Source organism: Bubalus bubalis, chromosome 1, assembly GCF_019923935.1.
Source record: "Bubalus bubalis isolate 160015118507 breed Murrah chromosome 1, NDDB_SH_1, whole genome shotgun sequence".
NCBI lineage: Eukaryota > Metazoa > Chordata > Mammalia > Artiodactyla > Bovidae > Bubalus > Bubalus bubalis.
The window spans coordinates 175,287,447-175,307,620 of NC_059157.1; the positions used below are offsets into that span (position 1 = coordinate 175,287,447).

The 20,174-nt window shown below is 34.6% G+C and overlaps 1 protein-coding gene across 3 annotated transcripts in view; it reads left to right on the forward strand.

Moving 5' to 3' along the window:
• Positions 1-20,174, forward strand: part of PIK3CB (phosphatidylinositol-4,5-bisphosphate 3-kinase catalytic subunit beta) — a 180,479-nt gene that overhangs the window by 77,591 nt on the left and 82,714 nt on the right. For 2 of the 3 annotated variants that reach the window (XM_006069974.4, XM_025290968.3), the window contains exons 3-8: positions 2,214-2,400; positions 5,505-5,730; positions 14,205-14,428; positions 16,657-16,836; positions 18,652-18,822; positions 19,747-19,824. In XM_006069974.4, the coding sequence (XP_006070036.3) occupies positions 2,230-2,400; positions 5,505-5,730; positions 14,205-14,428; positions 16,657-16,836; positions 18,652-18,822; positions 19,747-19,824 (1,050 nt within the window). In that variant the 5' untranslated portion in view covers positions 2,214-2,229. Of the gene's footprint in view, positions 1-2,213; positions 2,401-5,504; positions 5,731-14,204; positions 14,429-16,656; positions 16,837-18,651; positions 18,823-19,746; positions 19,825-20,174 lie in introns of those variants that run through there. The other variant, XM_025290986.3, reaches the window with a different exon arrangement.

A 20,174-nucleotide genomic window follows, 5' to 3' on the forward strand; every position in this document is an offset into this window, starting at 1 on the left:
GTAGTCCTCTTTTACCTCTTCCTGCTTCCTGCCACCTCATGCAAATAGTTGACTCATTGGAAAAGACCCTGATGCTGGGAGGGATTGGGGGCAGGAGGAGAAGGGGACAACAGAGGATGAGATGGCTGGATGGCATCACTGACTCGATGGACGTGAGTCTGAGTGAACTCCGGGAGTTGGTGATGGACAGGGAGGCCTGGCGTGCTGCGATTCATGGGGTTGCAATGAATCGGACACGGCTGAGCCACTGAACTGAACTGAACTGATACCTTCATATCATTTAGGTGTATATTTAGAAGTGGGATGACTGGATCATATGGTAAATATATGTTAAGAAACTGCCAAACTATTTTCCAAAGTAGCTCTGTTGTTTAACATTCCCATCAGCAGCGTATAAAGTTGCGGCTCCTCTCCCTGTCTGCACTTGGCATGGTTGGTGCTTTTAATTTTACCCCTGTAAGAGGTGTGTATCGCATTGTAATTTTAGTTTATATAACTAATGTTATTAAGCCTTTTTGCCATCAGTCTATCTTCTTTGGTAGTTTCTGTTCAAATCTTTTGCCAATTCAAGTAAGCTGAGTTTTTTTCTTATGATTGTATATGGAGAGTTCTTTATGTATTCTGGATACCAGATCTTTATATGGTTTGCAAGCATTGTCTCCCTTCTGTGGCTCATCTTTTTATATTATAAACAGTATCATACTTAAGGGCAGAAGGTTTTAGTTTTGGTGATGTGCATTTTATCATTTTTTTATTTTGTGAATTGCCTATGGTGTCATATTTAAGAACTGTTTGCCTAATCCAAGAGCACAATATTTTCTCTATGTTTTCTTCTAGAGGTTTTACAGTTTCAGTTTTTACATAACTAAAATCCATTATTAGTGGTATGAGGTATGAATTGAGCTTCATTTTCTTAGCTTATGGATATCTAAGTATTCCAAACTAGAATAACTAGTTGAAGCACCATTTGTTCAAGTGACTATCCTTTTTCTCATGAAATTACCTTTATGTCTTTGTTGAAATCAGCTACCCTTTCACTTTTTAAAAAATGGACTAACCTAAAGCACATGCCAAGGATAATTTCATTTTATCCCGATGTATATTTATTATGCATCTGACTGATAAAGACTGATTTTTAGAAACATAACAAACATTCTATTATTATACCTCACACAATGAAGGTTCTTTAAAATCCTCTAATATTTAATTCATATTTTAATTTCCCAGATTGTTTCAAAGCAGCCTTTAAAGTTGACCAGTAAAGGGCCTTTCTCTATTATTATCGTCTCATATTTGATGTGTTTCAATCCACGGATGTCATTATTGTTTTTGATGCCCCAAATGCTTTAAATTTGCTCTTACCTCTTTTGACACAAGATTTGGATTTTTTGAATAAATGAGATTTGAGACTTTTTCTTTCTTTTTTAACTTTATTGCCCATGTTCTTCTTGGGATTATTGTTGTGCTTTCTTGAAGAAAGCGCTTAAAACAGATGAGACTTAAATGGCCCACTTGGAGGGTGCATTTGTTGGAAAACTGGTTTGGTAAGGGGAGTGTCAACATATCTGTGAACATAAGTCTAGCAGCAGGAGGCAAAACTTGTGGCATAAGAGCCTGGACTGTGAAATTGTTGGAGAAGCAAAGAAAAACAGGCCAGAGTCATAGGGCAAAAGGCCTTGCCAGCTGGTTTGTGGGATTTGATTTTTTTAATACTTTGATGATGGGTCATGGATTGAAGTTCATGACATTTTCTTTCTCACATCGATTGATAGAAAATTATTTTTGAAAGAAAGCTCTCTTGATTCCCACTTTTCATGGAGTTTGCCAAGAAAAACTTGGCTGAAGAATCCAATATTAATCCTCTAGGATTCTCTGGAGAGAATCTTTTTTTTTTTTTCCCTCTGGAGAGAATCCTGTGTTGAGTGGTCATTAACTGAATTTCTCAGAACCCTGTACTTCTTAAACCTTTCATCTTTTACATGTCATATAATTATGTTGAATTTGAGTCAGTATGGTGTATATACATAATTCATGTAGTGATATCCAAAAGTATTTTAAGTAATGTGGCTTAGTCTTGCTTAATTTAATTGGCCTCCTGTTACATGGTTGGCTGTTTTGAAATCCAAGGACTAATTATGGATTGGTGGGCTTCATCACGTTTTAGTATAAAATCGGGCTTATTAATTCATTGACTTTTACCTACTGATTTCTAGAGCCCCGTGGTTATGAATGTGCTTCTACTTCATGATGCCTCCTGCTATGGCAGACGTCCTTGACATCTGGGCAGTGGACTCACAGATAGCATCTGATGGCTCCATACCCGTGGATTTTCTTTTGCCCACTGGGATTTATATCCAGTTGGAGGTGCCTCGTGAAGCTACCATTTCCTGTATTAAGCAGGTATGTTACTAGGTGAGCTTTCTATAAACCTACCTTACTTACTTTATCACTTGGAGGATATATTCTTCCATTTTAGATTGGTATTAATGTAAATCATATGGCGAATTTAAGAGAAGTTTATAAGTTATATTTTACAGATTTCAATTCATATTTTGTCTTGGATCTTCTTTTTGGTTTATATGTGTATAGACACACACACACACACACACACACACGGCTTCTCTGATAGCTCAGTTGGTAAAAAATGCAATGTAGGAGACCCTGGTTTGATTCCTGGGTTGGGAACATCCACTGGAGAAGGGATAGGCTACCCACTCCAGTATTCTTGGGCTTTCTTTGTGGCTTAGTGAGTAAAGAATCCACCTGCAATGCGGAAGGGTTCAATCCCTAGGTTGGGAAGATTGCTTGGAGAAAGGAAAGGCTTCACACTCCAGTATTCTGGCCTAGAGAATTCCATGGGCAGTATAGTCCATGGGGTCTCAAAGAGTCGGACACAGCTGAGCCACTTTCAATTTCATGTGTGTGTGTGTGTGTGTATGTGTATGTGTATGTGTGTGTATGTATATATATATATACACACACATATTCATTCTCACTCCTACTCACTTTTAATTAAAAAAAAAAAAAATCCATGTGTGATACCTGAATTAAGACACACTAACTTATGTCAGCTAGTTTGAAAGATTTGTTCAGGTTATCAAAAGGAATTTAACATTGTCAGAGAAAGTTTTAAGGTAAGGTCTTTGTACTTATTGTCTTTGAATTTGTCACTTTTTTTGTTTATAAATATGACTTTTGGTTCGTCGTTTCTTTTCTCCTTTTCCTTCCCTTTCTGTTCCCCTTCTTCTGTCCCCATCCCCACTAGTTTTCATGGTCACTCTGGGGGAAGAAAAGGTTTTCTGCTGTTTACTAGATTCTGCCTCCCCACCCCCATAATGAATGGTATGTCCTCACTTGAAAGCAAATTCTTTCATATAATAAGGCTTGCCTGTTTGTTCGCTGATTTTTTTCAAGTGAACTGATGAGTGCTGTTTGATTTGCAAAGACTGTGACTTATAAATGAAATTATTTTTCTAGAACCCAATATGGAACCCCAGTATAGAATTGTGATCTTTTTAAGAAATAAATGTTTATGACAAAGTACTAGAGTTGGAACAGCCTCTCAACTGTTTTCCAAGCTTCTTCATTGGGGAGCCATAAAAATTCTAGAACTGCATGATCCCTGAAGTGAAAAAAAAAAAATAAAATTGTTTTAGGCACCTTACAGGTGCAGAGAGTACATTTATTTTTCTAGTCACCAGTGACAGGTACGGATGACTGTGGCTATAGCTGAAGCTTAATTAACTATTGAAACCCATTTTAAAAAATTTAAAAAATGTATTGTTGTAAAATAAAATTAAAATTCATCAGAGTCATTTTTAGGCACATAATTTCTTGGTATTAAGTATATTCACAGTGTTGTCCAATGCATTACCACTATCCATTTCTAATACTTCTCATCATCCTAAACACAGACTGTGTACTTACTAAATAATAAACTTCTGCTCCCCTAACCCCTGGTAATCTCCATTGTAGTATTTATTCTGGCTACCTCGTGTAAGTGGAATCACACAACAGTCAGCCTTGTGTCTTGCTTTTTTCACTTGGCCATAGTATTTTTCATTTCATTCATGTTGTCATATGTATTCAAGTTTCTTTCCTTTTTAAGACTGAATATCATTGTTTTGTATGGATGTACCACATTTTGTTTATTCATTCATCTTTTGTTGCACATTTTTGGTTATAATCAACTTTTAGCTGTTGAGAATAATGCTGTTCTGAACATTGATGTTTAAGTTTCAGTGTGAATCCTTGTTCTCCATATGTTGGATCATATGGTAATTCTGTTTTAACTTTTTAAGAAACTGCCAAACTTTTTTTTATAGTGGCTGTACCATTTTACATTCCCATCAGCAATGCACAAGGGTTCCAGTTTCTCAAAATGCTGGCCAGAACTTGTTATTTTCCTTTTTTAAAAAATAATAACCATTCTTCTGGTTGTGAAGTGGTACCTCATTTTTATTTTTATTTGCATTTCTTTGATGGCTAATAATGTCACGTTCTCTTCATGTTCTTGTGGACTTTTTTTAGAATTTTTTGTTCAAGACCATTGCCCATTTTCTAATTCAGTTGTTTTTTTTTGTTGTTGAGTCATAAGAGTTCTTTATGTATTCTGGATGGTAATCTCTTGTGAAATATATATTTGAAAATATTTTCTCTATTCTGTGGGTTGCCTTTCTACTCTCAAAATAGTGTCCTTTGATACAGAAAAGTTTTAAATTTTGATGAAATCCAATTTACCTATTTTTTCTTTCTTTCTTTTTTGCCTAGCATTGATTTTTTCTGTTTTATGTAACTGAATTTGAGGTTTGGCCATGATTTTCATTTTTCAGCTGTAGGCTTTTGTCCTGGTTGCAATTAAAATATGTAATCCACCTTGTATTTGTATAGTGACCTTCTTTTATAGTATCTCATTTAGGAGAATTCAGGGGAGATGATGAGAGATTGATTGTGCTTGTCCAGACAGGGCAGTCCTAGTTAATGGAGATAACTCTGGTGAATAGAAAAGAATTCAGGACAGAAACAGTGTAAATTTTGTGTGAAGGTGATAGATGATACATGCTTTAAATGTTCTTTTTTTATTAGAAGTTATTTATGTTTACAAGAATGCTAAATATGAAAGTCTTCATTGATTCTTGCTCTTCATAGATACTTACTTTTAATACTTTCGTTTTTATAAATGTATTTTTAAAATTATACCATTCTGTTACTTTACAAGAGGTGGTTAATACTATTCGTATTCTCTTCCAATTTGCTGTTTTAAAAGAAACCAACTGTGATATACCTTGTACACTTTGTGCATTACCATGTTTGTCTATCTTATTTTCATAGTTCTGTAATATTCTGTAATTCATTTAACCAAACCCGTATTGCTAAACATTTGGCTTGTCCTCAATTTTTAAGTTTTCCAACAAGTGCTACAGTGAGCATCCTTGTAGATATGTCTTTATACATTTGAGCAAGTATTTCCATTTCATAAAATGTCTTATTGTTTTTTTCTGCAGATGTTATGGAAACAAGTTACCAATTACCCAATGTTTAACCTCCTTATGGAAATTGACTCCTATATGTTTGCATGTGTGAATCAAACTGCTGTATATGAGGAGCTCGAAGATGAAACAAGAAGACTTTGTGATGTCAGACCTTTTCTTCCAGTTCTCAAATTAGTGACAAGAAGTTGTGACCCAGGGGAAAAATTAGACTCAAAAATTGGAGTCCTTATAGGAAGAGGTAATTTAAACAATTCTTAGTATGAATTTAACGTTTGTTGCCAGGTATATCTATAAACATGTAGTAAGTGCGCTCTATAACATTGCTTTGCAAGGAATGGTCTGTGGTGTCTGTGTTACCAGTTTTAGATAAAGTAAAAACAGAAATCAAAAATAAATCTTTGTAAACTTCTCTAACAATGTGATATTGCCACAACAAGGGCTTATAAATTTTTTATCTTTTTCTTTTCCAGTGACGTATTTTTTTAATTTATTTTATTGAAGTAAAGTTGATTTACAATGTTGCATTAATTTCTGCTATACAAAGAATGATTCAGTTTTATATACACATATATATAATACATACATTCATTTGCATATTCTTTTCCATTATGATTTATCATAGGATATTTTATATAGTTCCCTGTGCTTCACAGTAAGTAGGCTTTGTTGTGTATTCATTCTGTATATAATAGTTTGCATTTGCTAACCCCAACCTTCAAATTCATCTGTCCTCCACCCCAATCCTCCTTGGCAACCATAAGTGTCTTCTCTATGAATCTATTTCTTTTTTGTATATAAGTTCATTTGTGTCATATTTTAGATTCCACATATAAATGATAACATATGGTATTTGTCTTTTTCTTTCTACTTCACTTAGTATGATAGCCTTTAGGTCCATCCATGTTCTTGCAAATGGCATTATTCTTTTTTATGGCTGAGTGTTCCACTGTGTATATATACCTCATTTTCTTTATCCATTTATTGTTGATGGGCATTTACGCTGTTTCTGTGTGAATAGTGCTGCTCTGAATATATAGGGAACCATCTATATTTTTGAACTACAGCTTTGTCTGGGTATATGCCCAGGTGTGGGATTGCTGCATCATGTGGCAACTCTGTTTTTATTGTTCTGAGGAACGTCTATACTATTTTTTTCACGGTAGCTACACCAGTTTACATTGCTGCCAACAATGTAGGAGGGGTCCATTTTCTCCACATCTTCTCCAGCATTTATTATTTGTAGACTTTTTAATGAAGGCCGTTCTGACTGGTGTGAGGTGATACCTCATTGTACTTTTCATTTGTTTTTCTCTAATAATTAGAGATGTTGAGCATCTTTTCATGTGCCTTTTGACCATCTGTATGTCTTTGATTTCTTTTTATTTTATAAAAGTATTGGTTTTTGTCAGATTGGAAATCAAAAAGTTGTTCCTTTGCCTCAGTTAGTTTGAGAAGCCCTTTTCTAAGAGATGCATCCTCAGTTTCTTGTGAACTACCCCTGAAGTATGAACACAATTTATACACAACTCTCTGTGATAATAGAGACTTTAAGGTAATTGATAAGTTTCCATAAATTTGACTTCATAAGTAAAATTCTCTTTTAAGTAGAACTTATTTTTATAGCAAGTCAAGTCCATATTCTTTGCGTATTAATTCCAGGGAAAATTGTGAATAACGCAATTAATGTGGAGCAGTCACTCTTGCTTTAGTAATCTTAGGTGTTTACTGGACCAGTGGTATTCTGCCTTAGACAAGATATTAACTTGAATTACATACTACCAGGGATTACTGAGGTGATTTTGTTGGATAATCCAATTTGTAACTGAGGTAATCCAATTTGTTGGATCTGGATTGGCTACCTATATTGATCAAATTCAGGGTTAGTTCAATTCAGTCGCTCAGTCGTTTCCGACTCTTTGCAACCCCATGGACCGCAGCACACCAGGCCTCCCTGTCCGTCACAAACTCCTGGAGTTCACCCAAACTCATGTGCATCGAGTCAGTGATGCCATCCAGCCATCTCATCCTTTGTTGTCTCCTTGCCCTCCTGCCCCCAATCCCTCCCAGCATCAGGGTCTTTTCCAATGAGTCAACTCTTCGCATCAGGTGGCCAAAGTATTGGAGTTTCAGCTTTAGCATCAGTCCTTCCAATGAACACCCAGGACTGGTCTCCTTTAGGATGGACTGGTTGGATCTCCTTGCAGTCCAAGAGACTCTCAAGAGTCTTCTCCAACACCACAATTCAAAAGCATCAATTCTTTGGTGCTCAGCATTCTTCACAGTCCAACTCTCACATCCATACATGACCACTGGAAAAACCATAGCCTTGACTAGACGAACCTTTGTTGGCAAAGTAATGTCTCTGCTTTTGAATATGCTATCTAGGTTGGTCATAACTTTCCTTCCAAGGAGTAAGCGTCTTTTAATTTCATGGCTGCAGTCACCATCTGCAGTGATTTTGGAGCCCAAGAAAATAAAGTCTGACACTGTTTCCACTGTTTCCCTATCTATTTCCCATGAAGTGATGGGACCAGATGCCGTGATCTTAGTCCAAATTCAGTATACTATAGTACAGTTCTCTGTAAGATACTTTTCTTTGATCTTACCCTGTAGTTAAAATTCTAATGATTACATTGGGGGGACTAAATTCTCTGAGTGCTTAGAACAGAAGCTTATTGATTTATATGTGACACTCTGGTATTTAAAAACATTTGATTATTTCAGATGATAACTAGTTTGCTTTGGCAGTAACTTTTTCCCCCATTAAGTAGCTTTGTAATTGTATACCTTACAGATCTTTTAAAAATATATTAATAGCTTCAGTAGAAAGCATTCCTATTTTCTAGAGCTTCAAAGATTTTTTAAAAACTGTAGTCTCCATTAGTAGAAGTTTTTCCTTTGTTTGAGTTGAAGAGTATGTATAAAAGTAGAAAGAATAAAAAATCGCTTACCGTCGTATCCAGAATAAGAATATCCCCTGATAATATTTTGATAACAGTTTTTACAGGTTTTATAGTTGTTTATGAAAATACTGTTTTTCTGTATTTTTCTGCTGATTTTTAGACAAGCTGAAATATTTGATAATTCAAAAGGTTCACGTCACAGATAGAGTTAACATTTATCAGTTAACGTATAGGTGTCTTTTTGAGACTGACCATCTTTTCAAAACTTAGATCATTGTGTTCTCTTTGGATTTTGATCTCCAAGGCATATGGATTCATGAGCCACCATTATGTTGATCTTTGCTTGTCAGATTTACCGTATAAAAATACAGGAGATTCATGTTATACTCTTATTGCTAAAAAGTCATTCACTATCAAAAATTCAAATAGAATGGACATACTTTTTTTTTTAATTTGACAATTCTAACTTTAGCACAGGGATCTAATATATATTAGAATTGAATTTTTCTTTCTTTAAACAATGCACCGTATTTTATCTGGTGTAAAGCTTATTGTACAAAGGTTTTATTCAGTGCGTTCTGCAATTTGAATGACTAAGAAAATGTCAGGAGTGTTTTGTTGCAATTAGTAGTTTATAAGCTTTTAAATTTTATAAATTTTATATACTTTAGATCCTCAGTATAGGATAGCTAGCATTATGATCGTATACACAAATTCAAATATTAATGTTCATTTACGAAGTTGAGTAAGTCTGTTTTGATGTTTTAGAGTGAATTTCCACATTAAATACCCAATAAGTAAAGTTTTGCAGTTGCTGATTTGTATGTGATGACCACAACCGGGACTTGGTGAGGTCATGCCTCCTGGGAAAACAATAAACAATTATTTCAGTTTAACTTGAGGAACAAGAGTTTGCTGCCTCCTCCTCCTCAAAGAAAAGAATAGACCCTTTACAGACATAACTGCCCTGATGGGTCTAAAAATACCTTTTCCTGAAAAATGATATGACTAATCATTTTATTTTCTCTGTATTCTAAATAATTATTTATAGCGTTGCTGCTGGGGCTGCTTTGATTATTCTCTATAGTGAAGGTACTTGTCACTCTTTCCTTAATTTCTTCAAACACCCAGCAATAAATCTTGATCAGAGAATTTTGTCAGCATTCTGATAAAAGTCTTTGAACACTTCCTTTTTCCCCTTAATATTCCTTAAAATGATGGAAATATATAGTCCAGGGATTTTAAAGGTATCTGTAGTATGTAGAAATTGTTCATTCTATACTTTTAATATAAAAAATTCTATTTGATTGTAAACTATACAGTACTCTTTAGATTTAACCTTTGCTGTCAAATTTTCATACACAAGACACATAGGGAATTAACTAGGTTTGAAATTACTCAGCCTAACTTTTTTATTTTTGTCAAAGATTCTATTTTTAAGAAATCTTTGTAGGAGTTCCAAAATTCAGGCTTCTACAGTTTCTTCTTTTTTAAAAAAAGTTTATTAGAGCATAGTTGATTTATAATGTTGTGTTAGTTTCAGGTGTATGGTAAAGTGACTCAATTATACATCCACATATAGCCACTCTGTTTTAGATTCTTTTCCCATATAGGCCATTACACATTACTGAGTAGTGTTTCCTGTGTTATATAGCAGGTTCTAGTTACTTATATATTTTATATGTAGCAGTGTGTATATGTCAATCTTAACCTCTCAATTCCTACCCCCTGCCCATCCCCTGGTGACCATTACCATAAGCTTGTTTTCTACATCTCTAATTTTATTCCTTTACATACAGCTGTCCAGCTTTCCCACTTATTAAAGAGTCTGTCTTTTCTCCATTGAATATTCTCATCTCCTTTGTCATAGATTAGGTGACCAGTCATCAGTTTCTTAAAATACGAATTCTCAAGAGATTGGGATTTAGTGAGTCTGAAATAAATGAAAGAAATGTGAACTTTTCAGTTGACTCTCATTATAGTTTTATGAAAACAGTCCTGTATTTGTAATGAATGAAAAAAATGACCAAAATGATAGCAATTACCATTCAGCAGTTTATTTTGAGTGTTTTTACTTGAGAACCATAGCAGTGAACTTAGGTGATGTGGTCTTTCCTGCTCTGAGTCAAGGAGGGTCACTTCTCTCAGCTAGGTAAGACAGGAAGATCCTCTTAACCTGACATTTCAGTGCTCATTAGGATTTGAGCAGGTGAATGGGGTTGGAAGAAGGAAAAGCAAATGAGAATGGCATATGTGAAAGATAGTCTATTCAAGGAATAAAAGAAATTGACTATGATTTGTTGACAGGGACAGCCAGAATAAGCAGGAAGTTCCAAAAGGCAACCAGCTTCAGAGTATGCAGGCCTATACAAGTCATATAAAAAGTAGAGAACTCATTAGAGCAGTTGGGAAGCTATTGAAGGGATTTAAATAGGGGCATAACAGCATTACATTTTCAGTTTAGAAAAATTATTCACATTGGGGAATGGAAATGGATTGTGAGAAGATCTGACAAAAATCAAATGATCTACCCTTTATCTACTAAAAAAAAAAACTCATGTCAAATCTACTTTATAAATGTCTCTACCTACTTCTTGTACGTCCTGTAACCATTAACTTAAATTATGGTTCCTTCATATCTGATTTAGAGTAATTTGTTTTATTCCAGATCTAACGTATCCACGAAACTACATTTTACCCTCAGGATTTTACCTTTGTTGTATTATGCAACTTAAAACATTTTTTATATTTAATATAACAAATCAGTGCTAATATTTTAAAAATGATAACTTTTAATGTAAGTAGACAATGCTGATAAGTCTGCTATCGAGGTAATACTCATTGACATATGTATATTCAAATGATACAATATCTTTTTTAATATAATATTGGTTGTGTCTTGTGGAATCAAAAGTAACAACTTGCTTCACTGTGCTTCCCTCTCCAAAACTATAAAATGCTATTAATATTATCTCAAGTTTCTTTCCAAGGCAAAAATGTATACATATTCTATATTCTTTCTTTTGAATTTGCATAAAAGGAATCTTGTGAGACCCATTTTGTCCCTGCTTTGTAAATTTAATATATCTGTGACCTTTCCCCCGAATAACAGAGAACATTTTATTCATTTTATCACTTGTACCATTCTGGCATGCTGTATGGGTATCAGTTCAGTTCAGTTCAGTTGCTCATTCATGTCCGACTCTTTGCGACCCTATGAATCGCAGCACACCAGGCCTCCCTGTCCATCACCATCTCCCGGAGTTCACTCAAACTCACATCCATCGAGTCGGTTATGCCATCCAGCCATCTCATCCTCTGTCGTCCCCTTCTCCTCCTGCCCCCAATCCCTCCCACCATCAGAGTCTTTTCCAATGAGTCAATTCTTCGCATGAGGCGGCCAAAGTACTGGAGTTTCAGCATTAGCATCATTCCTTCCAAAGAACACCCAGGGCTGATCTCCTTTAGTATGGACTGGTTGGATCTCCTTGCAGTCCAAGAGACTCTCAAGAGTCTTCTCCAACACCACAGGTCAAAAGCATCAATTCTTCGGCGCTCAGCTTTTTTCACAGTCCAACTCTCACATCCATACATGACCACTGGAAAAACCATAGCCTTGACTAAACGGACCTTTTTTGGCAAAGTAATGTATCTGCTTTTGAATATGCTATCTAGCTTGGTCATAACTTTTCTTCCAAGGAGTAAGCGTCTTTTAATTTCATGGCTGCAATCACCATCTGCAGTGATTTTGGAGCCCCCAAAAATAAAGTCTGACACTATTTCCCCATCTATTTCCCATGAAGTGATGGAACCAGATGCCATAATCTTTGTTTTCTGAATGTTGAGGTTTAAGCCAACTTTTTCACTCTCCTCTTTCATTTTCATCAAGAGGCTTTTTAGTTCCTCTTCACTTTCTGCAATAAGGGTGGTGTCATCTGCATATCTGAGGTTATTGATATTTCTCCCGGCAGTCTTGATTCCAGCTTGTGCTTCTTCCAGCTCAGCGTTTCTCATGATGTACTCTGCATAGAAGTTAAATAAGCAGGGTGACAATATACAGCCTTGACGTACTCCTTTTCCTATTTGGAACCAATCTGTTGTTCCATGTCCAGTTCTAACTGTTGCTTCCTGACCTGCATACAGATTTCTCAAGAGGCAGGTCAGGTGGTCTGGTAACTTTTTAAACCGCGTCTTAATGATTATCTTTAGGTTATTTCCAATTTTTTATAATAAAGCAACAGTGAACATTCTTGTACTTCTATCATGTTATTTGTACAATTATTTCCTTCAGTTCAGTTCAGTTGCTCAGTCGTGTCCAAGTCTTGGCTACCCCGTGGACTGCAGCACACCAGGCTTCCCTGTCCATCACTAAGTTCCAGAGCTTGCTCAAACTCATGTCCATCAAGTTGGTGATGCCGTCCAACCATCTCATTCTCTGTCATCCCCTTCTCCTCCCACCTTTGATCTTTCCCAGCATCAGGGTCTTTTTAAGCGAGTCAGTTCTTCACATCAGGTGGCCAAAGTATTGGGGTTTCAGCTTCAGCATCAGTCCTTCCAATGAATATTTAGGATTGATTTCCTTTAGGATGGACTGGTTGGATCTCCTTGCAGTCCATGTGACTCTCAAGAGTCTTCTCCAACACCACAGTTCAAAAACATCAATTCTTCGACGCTTAGCTTTCTTTAAAGTCCAACTCTCACATCCATACATGACTGCTGGAAAAACCATACATGACTATGGAAAAATTATTTCCATAGGTGTGTGGAAAGTAACCACTCAAATTTGAGAACATAATGTTTAATCACAGCTTGCCAAAATAAAGAAACTGTGTTTGGCAGTAACTCAAAGTCAGGCAGTGGAGTCATTAAGTTTCATTCTGGAGAAAGTGGTTGACTTTCTTTTTTGCCTGATTAGAAGTTGTTGGCAGGCGGAAGCTGGAGGTAGGCCCAGAAGAAGCTGGGCATCTTCCGTGATTGGTTTTGGGAGCATATTTGACTTTCAGTGGTTTGTCCTAAGTCTCCTGTTGGAATTCCAGGGTCAAAATGTGTGTTTGTATGTGTGTAATTTTTAATAAATTATTAAATATGCTAATTTCTTTTCTACCCCTTTATAGCTCAAGGTTTTATCAAAGTGTTTGCCATTCTGATGTAAAAATTAATGTACATATAAAAATGCGTACATGTTCAATTTATTTTAAATTTCTAGAATTATTTATTAGAATAAGTATAAGCTTATGAAAAAGCTGTTATATGTCACTTCATGGCAGAAGTGAATCATAATTAAGTACAACAAAGAATAATTTCGTATTTATGAGATTATTGACTAATTTATATATACTGTAACCATTGTTGGAAAATCACAGTAAACTAAAAGTTTATAAAATTTAAGTTTACTGAGTTTTCAGTAATAGCTTTAGGCTTATTTGTAACATTTTCAGATTCTTAGCCTTTGTTAGATATTTTAAATGTATTTTGATTTGTAAAGAAAACATGCAGCTCTTTCAGGTGTAGTTTTAAAATGGTAGTGTGAGTTTCAGTGATTATCTTTTTTTATTGGTAACCAACTATATTTCTTTAAGTGGTTTCCAGTTTGTACTCTTTTGAAATCTAATTGTATGTTCATCTTCTATACCAGAAATTCATTATTTTATCTTGAGTATTCTTTTTTATCTTTCATAATATTTTCCTGCCCAGTTTTTTTTTTTTTATTTCATAAAAATCAAGCATCCAATTTAGCTTTCCTTAAGTATATTTTGTATTCTGTTTATTATTAGGTACTCAAAATGACAGCTTTAAAATTTTTGTTTAGGTCTGCATGAATTTGATGCCTTGAAGGATCCTGAAGTGAATGAATTCCGAATAAAAATGCGCAGATTCAGTGAGGAAAAGATTCAGTCGCTTGTGGGATTATCTTGGATGGATTGGCTAAAGCATACCTATCCACCTGAGCTTGAACCATCCATCCCTGAAAATTTAGAAGATAAACTTTATGGAGGAAAGCTCATTGTGGCTGTTCATTTTGAAAATTGTCAGGTAGTATTATATTAAGAAATGCTTTATAATAAACTTGTGAATTTTCCCAGAATGTAGCACCAATCTTAGAGGAGGCTGTTGCTTACCTAGTAAACACTGACTAAGATCATTTTAGATTCAAGATGGAAATATATTTTAGGATTAGGTATGACATCTAAAGTGACATATCCTTTGCACGCATACAGTTTTTTGATGCATTTTTGTCTATATCAGGGTCCAAAAACTGCAGTGTTTTTGAATGGTTTTTGTATTTTTAAGGTTATGTAAAAAACTCAAACAATTTTGAAGGGATGTTAAAAAGAAAGGAAAGGAAGAATATGCAATAGAGACTCATTTTTTGTCAGTTCTTTAGAGAAAAAGTTTGCCAAACCTGGTTATAAATAATGTAGATATAATTTATTTTCTCATGTTGTTTTTCTCTTGTTTATAAAATGAAAGATTTGATCAAAAGAGCTCTTTTTTTCTATTTTCTTAATTTTGCATTCTATGAATATGTGATCTAAGTACTGATATGGAATTGGGCATTATAACAGAGAGTATATACAGTTAATCTGTATCTGAATGTTCATAGAATTTTACAAGCTAAATTCTGCTTCTCCTTTTGTTTCAAGTATACTCATTTTATCATTTAGGCTCTGGCCTTAGAATTAGGGTATGAAAGTAGGGATACTTTGTTTTGTCCTTCAGTTACTATGATAAAAATGAGGAAACCTTTATCAGTAACCATTCTATATTGAGGTTTTAAATTTTTTAAATACAATATTTAAATGTGTTCTTGCTCCCCATGTGACTCAGTGGTAAAGAATCGTGCATTGTTGAAAGAGCTGAAATAGGAATTTCACTGTTAAAAGGTGATTAGAATCCAGCTTTAAAATACTGACTGTGGGCAGTTTGTGAAATCTCGATCAGTCTGAATTTCATCACATATGGGTCAAATCTCTACTAGATATATAAATTTGAATGTGATAGTTATTATGCATGTGTGTGTTAGTCACTCAGTGGTGTCTGACTGCGATGCCATGAACTAACTGTAGCCTTCCAGGCTCCTCTGTCTGTGGAATTCTCCAGGCAAGATTACTGGAGTGGGTAGCCATTGCATTCTCCAGGGGAATCTTCCTAAGCCAGGGGTCGAATCTCCTACATTGCAGGCAGATTCTTTACTGTCTGAGGTACCAGGGAAACCCTGTGATCCATCATTGTAACAGATTACATGTGAAAAGAAGTGTTTTAAAGTCAGAAAAAAATATTGACATTGTGAAATGTTACTGGATTCCAAGCAGTCATAGAACTTAATGGTAAAAGGAGTTTAGAGATCATCTTGGCAGGCTCTTTATATAATATAATAATTCTTTCACCATTCTTTATAGCCTGTGTCCCTAACCCAATATATCCATTAGCTATGGGGAGTGTTCTGCTTACTAAAATATTGATAGCATATTTTCATTGGGAGCAAGAACACATTTAAATATTGTATTTAAAAAATTAAAAAAAATTCAAACTGGCTTTCTGTGATTTCTGGTGTTCTGGTTATACTTTCTTATTTGAATAAGTATCCATTCAGTCTCCCTTTATTCTACATGCCATGTATTCAGCTAATTGAAATATATTTATATCTCTCCTTAGTCTCCTTTTCTTCTGGCTACCTATTTCCCAGAGATTAAACCAAAAGAGTTTTGGATCATATAGAATAGTAAATTTTAAAGTTATTAAATCAATTTGGCAGGTCACATAGAGTTTATAGCTTTTTATTTAGGCTGTTATTCCTTTAAAAATACCCTATACCATGGTTTATTATCAACACTATTTCATAATTGAATAAACATTTCATGTTACCATCAAAAAATAGGAATGGCAAAATTTCAGAGTAAGGTATGTTTGGTAACCATCACACGTGTATTCCCCCCCTGCCCAGTTCTGTAAAATCCTTATTTGGCCATTTCAGCATCACTGCTGGTGACCAGCATTGGGAAGCAGCATGTGGGGACACTATAGTAAACATGAGATGAATTGTAACAAAGTCTTCATTTAGGTTAAAAAATGATTTTCCAAGATTGGTAGGAGTGAAGAAAATGTACTGAAACATTAAATGTAAAGAATGTATATGTGTAAGCATTGTGTCTCCTTGGATACAATGTGGTATAAATAATACTACTAATAGGTACAAATGTAAAGAGTGATATTTTCACTGTAAATATAAAATTGCTTTCTTGTTTTACCCTCCTTTTTAGGATGTGTTTAGTTTTCAGGTATCTCCTATTATGAATCCTATCAAAATAAATGAATTGGCAATCCAAAAACGTCTGACTATTCATGGGAAAGAAGATGAAGTTAGCCCTTATGACTATGTGTTGCAAGTCAGTGGGAGAGTAGAATATGTGTTTGGTGATCACTCACTAATTCAGTTCCAGGTATGTGTTTTAACTGTCAATTTACCATTTATGAATTCTTTGAGTAGATGTCTTATGCAGAGTATTCAATTGCCTCAGATTATTTTTGGAGTATAGTGGAGTTTAAGATACATGTAGTGAGACATCCCTCCCCCATCCATAAGGTACGCTATTTAAAGAGGAGAATCCTGATTTTGCTTTCAAGGAACTTGAAGATATTCTTGTTGAAATTACATTTGGAGACTGAAAATAGTTGTTGCATAAAGAATAATAGACTAAGTGACAAGTTAGAGGTAAATAGTAATTGAATTTTAGAAAAGTATTTGATTACTCTTATTTGTGATTTTTGGTGTTTGTATGAAGAAAGAGAGATAATGGCCTGCTAATTATGAAGGGATGTCTCCTTTGAGAAGGAGCTCTGATTTATTAGCCAGGTAACAGGGGATTTTATATCTCCCTTCTCTTTTTTTCAGATATTTAGTGTAGCCTTTAGTTCTTGGTTTAGTAGGTATAACCTTTACGCACAGCTTTGGGATCTGTGGCATTCTGACAGTTTGAACTCGAACCCTGAGAGGAAGAAGATGAAAAGTGCTTGGTGGTAACATAAAAGTATTGACTTCTTCCCTTCGTGTTCTGCCATCTTTGAAGTAGCCTTCTGCTTCTTTAATACTTTTAAAAAAAAATCCTTAGCAAGGGGAAAGTATATTGTTTTGCCCAAACTGGAATTTGTCATTACAAAGAAAACTAAATGCATGTATGCGTTTTGTGTGTGTGTGTGTGTGTGTGTGTGTGTGTGTGCGCGCGCGCGTGTGCGCAAGTTTGTGTGAGAAAGAAAATATAGAATGTAGGTAAAGGACTTTGAAAGAAATGGAATGATACATCTTTCATAGTGAAAAGTTTTTGAATGAATATATTTATCATAGTATCATGTTAACTCCCACTTGTAGGCCATTCTTGACATTTTTTTTTTTAATATCAGAAATGTATTTTCAGTGATTCTGAATTGAATGCAGTATACTGTATACCTTATACTATCTAAAGTGAATCACACTTTATATCTGTATAGGAAATTTATTCTGGTGAGGAATGCATTGTATTTTTATTCATTTTGTTAGAATCATTGGTATTGTAAACAATCACCCTTTTCCTTATATGCCTCTGGAGAGTTATTTTGGTTTCATGGAAATAAAACAGAGCATCACACTTGGATAGCCAGTAGGTTTTTGATATAAAGACAGTAATGGTTGCCTTGAGGCCTGTGCTAATAAGGTGCCATGATCTACCTCAGGACTTTAAAAAAATGGCTACTCATGTACTGCATATTCAGCTTTTTGGACTTACTGGCCAGAGCTTGCACTGTAGCATCACAGTCTATGATCAAGTTCTACCCTTGGAAAAGTGTGCCAGTTGGTCATCCTGTCAAGTATGGAGTGCAGAAAAGAGGGAAAAAAACAAAACAACATATATACTGTGACACATATTTCTCTAAGGTTTAGCAAACAAAAAAATTCAGTCAGGTGGATTTAAATCCAGGTCTTAGAGATACTAGATGTATAACTTAGCCTTTGGGTTTTCAGTTCTATTAAAGCGGGAAAATCTGTCTTCTAGAGTTAAGAAGATTAGCTCTGACATTGAAGAAGTATCTATTTCTTAGATACTTAGGTGTTCACTTAATGATAGCTATTTTATGTTCTGATTTTAATTTCTCATATTTTTGACATTGAATTGTTAATATAGACTTTCAATATTGTTTTAATGTTGTTTAGCTTAATTTTATTTTTCTCTTGATTTAAGTTTTGTTTGAAATCCTTGCCTTACTCTCTCTTGCCACTGTAGTATATCCGGAACTGTGTAATGAACAGAACATTGCCCCATTTTATACTTGTGGAATGTTGCAAGATCAAGAAGCTGTATGAACAGGAAATGGTTGCCATAGAGGCTGCCATAAATCGAAATTCATCTAACCTTCCTCTTCCTTTACCACCAAAGAAAACTCGAATTATTTCTGTAAGTTTCACATATGAACTTTTGGTGACCTTAAAAGCCATGTGATTTTTTTGTTGTTGCTATTGTTAGGTTGTATGCTTAAGCCTCCCACACATATTCTTTGCTCAGTTCTCCTATGGAAGCTAATTCATGTTTTGCTAAAGATCCATCACCATTTATTAATAGTAACCTTTTAAGTTACTATTATTTTTCCATACCCAAGCTACATATGATTCTAAATAGGTCATTTATGTTTTTGATTATCTTTAGGTGCTAAAGAAAAATGCCCTCAAATTGAGTATATTTTGAAATTAGAGCTAAATGTGAGGCTTCAGAGAGCAAGTTGAGGCATTCCAGTAGAAAAGTTAGGTGTGCTGAGATAGTTGATTTTCTGGTATATCTCATTTGTATTAGCTTATAATAGTGTTTTGGTGTAATTTGTCTGTTTTCTTCTTACTGAACTTTTAGACTTTAAATGTAACAAAGACATTTCTTCTAGCATATAATACTTTTATAGAGCAGACCTTTAAATTTCGGTTCATTGGAGTACTTAACAGTTTTTAAATAGTTCTTCCGTCTTAAGAAAAACCATGCCTTGGTAATTAAGATATTACCTGTATATTAACTTATATAGTCAATTTTTTATTTATCCAAAGCTTTTAATACCATTTGTTTATGGTGTCTAGTGAATTTTGTAGCAGTATTGTTTTGCCTTGAGAACTAAGGGCTAGTGGTTGTGATGCTTAATTTAATATATGTGGTTTTCAGTTGTTAGTTCAGAGTTGTATTTTCATTATTTTACCAATGCACATGCAAACTGATAAGACAGTTTCATTGTTGGCCTCAAATATTCATTTCTTAATTAAATATTAAAAAATGAGTAATTAAATGAATTCTTAATTAAAATTAAACATTAATACCCTGTATTTTTTAATTTTTTACCAGCATGTTTGGGAAAATAACAATCCTTTCCAAATTGTCTTGGTTAAAGGAAATAAACTTAACACAGAAGAAACTGTAAAAGTGAGTACTTGTTTAGATTTGAATTTGTCTTCTGCTCTGTTATTTGAATTCACTAATATGCTCAGTTAATGACAGATTGGAGACTACGTTTTATCCATTTTGGTCAGTTACAGGCTGTAGAATATGGCAGTTATTATAGAACAATTATAAATTCTTGTTTTAAAATATTCTTTGCATAGTTGAAGATGTACTGGATAGATTGACATTTCCCCAGTGTATGTTATGGAAAAGAAATTGGTTTAGATCAAGAATTCAGCAAGTGAAATTTAAGCCAAAACTGTAGGTCACATGTTTCTGTGCAGGCTTATTCTTTCTCAGCTTTGATCAGAGCTTCCCTCAGCCTCTTTTAG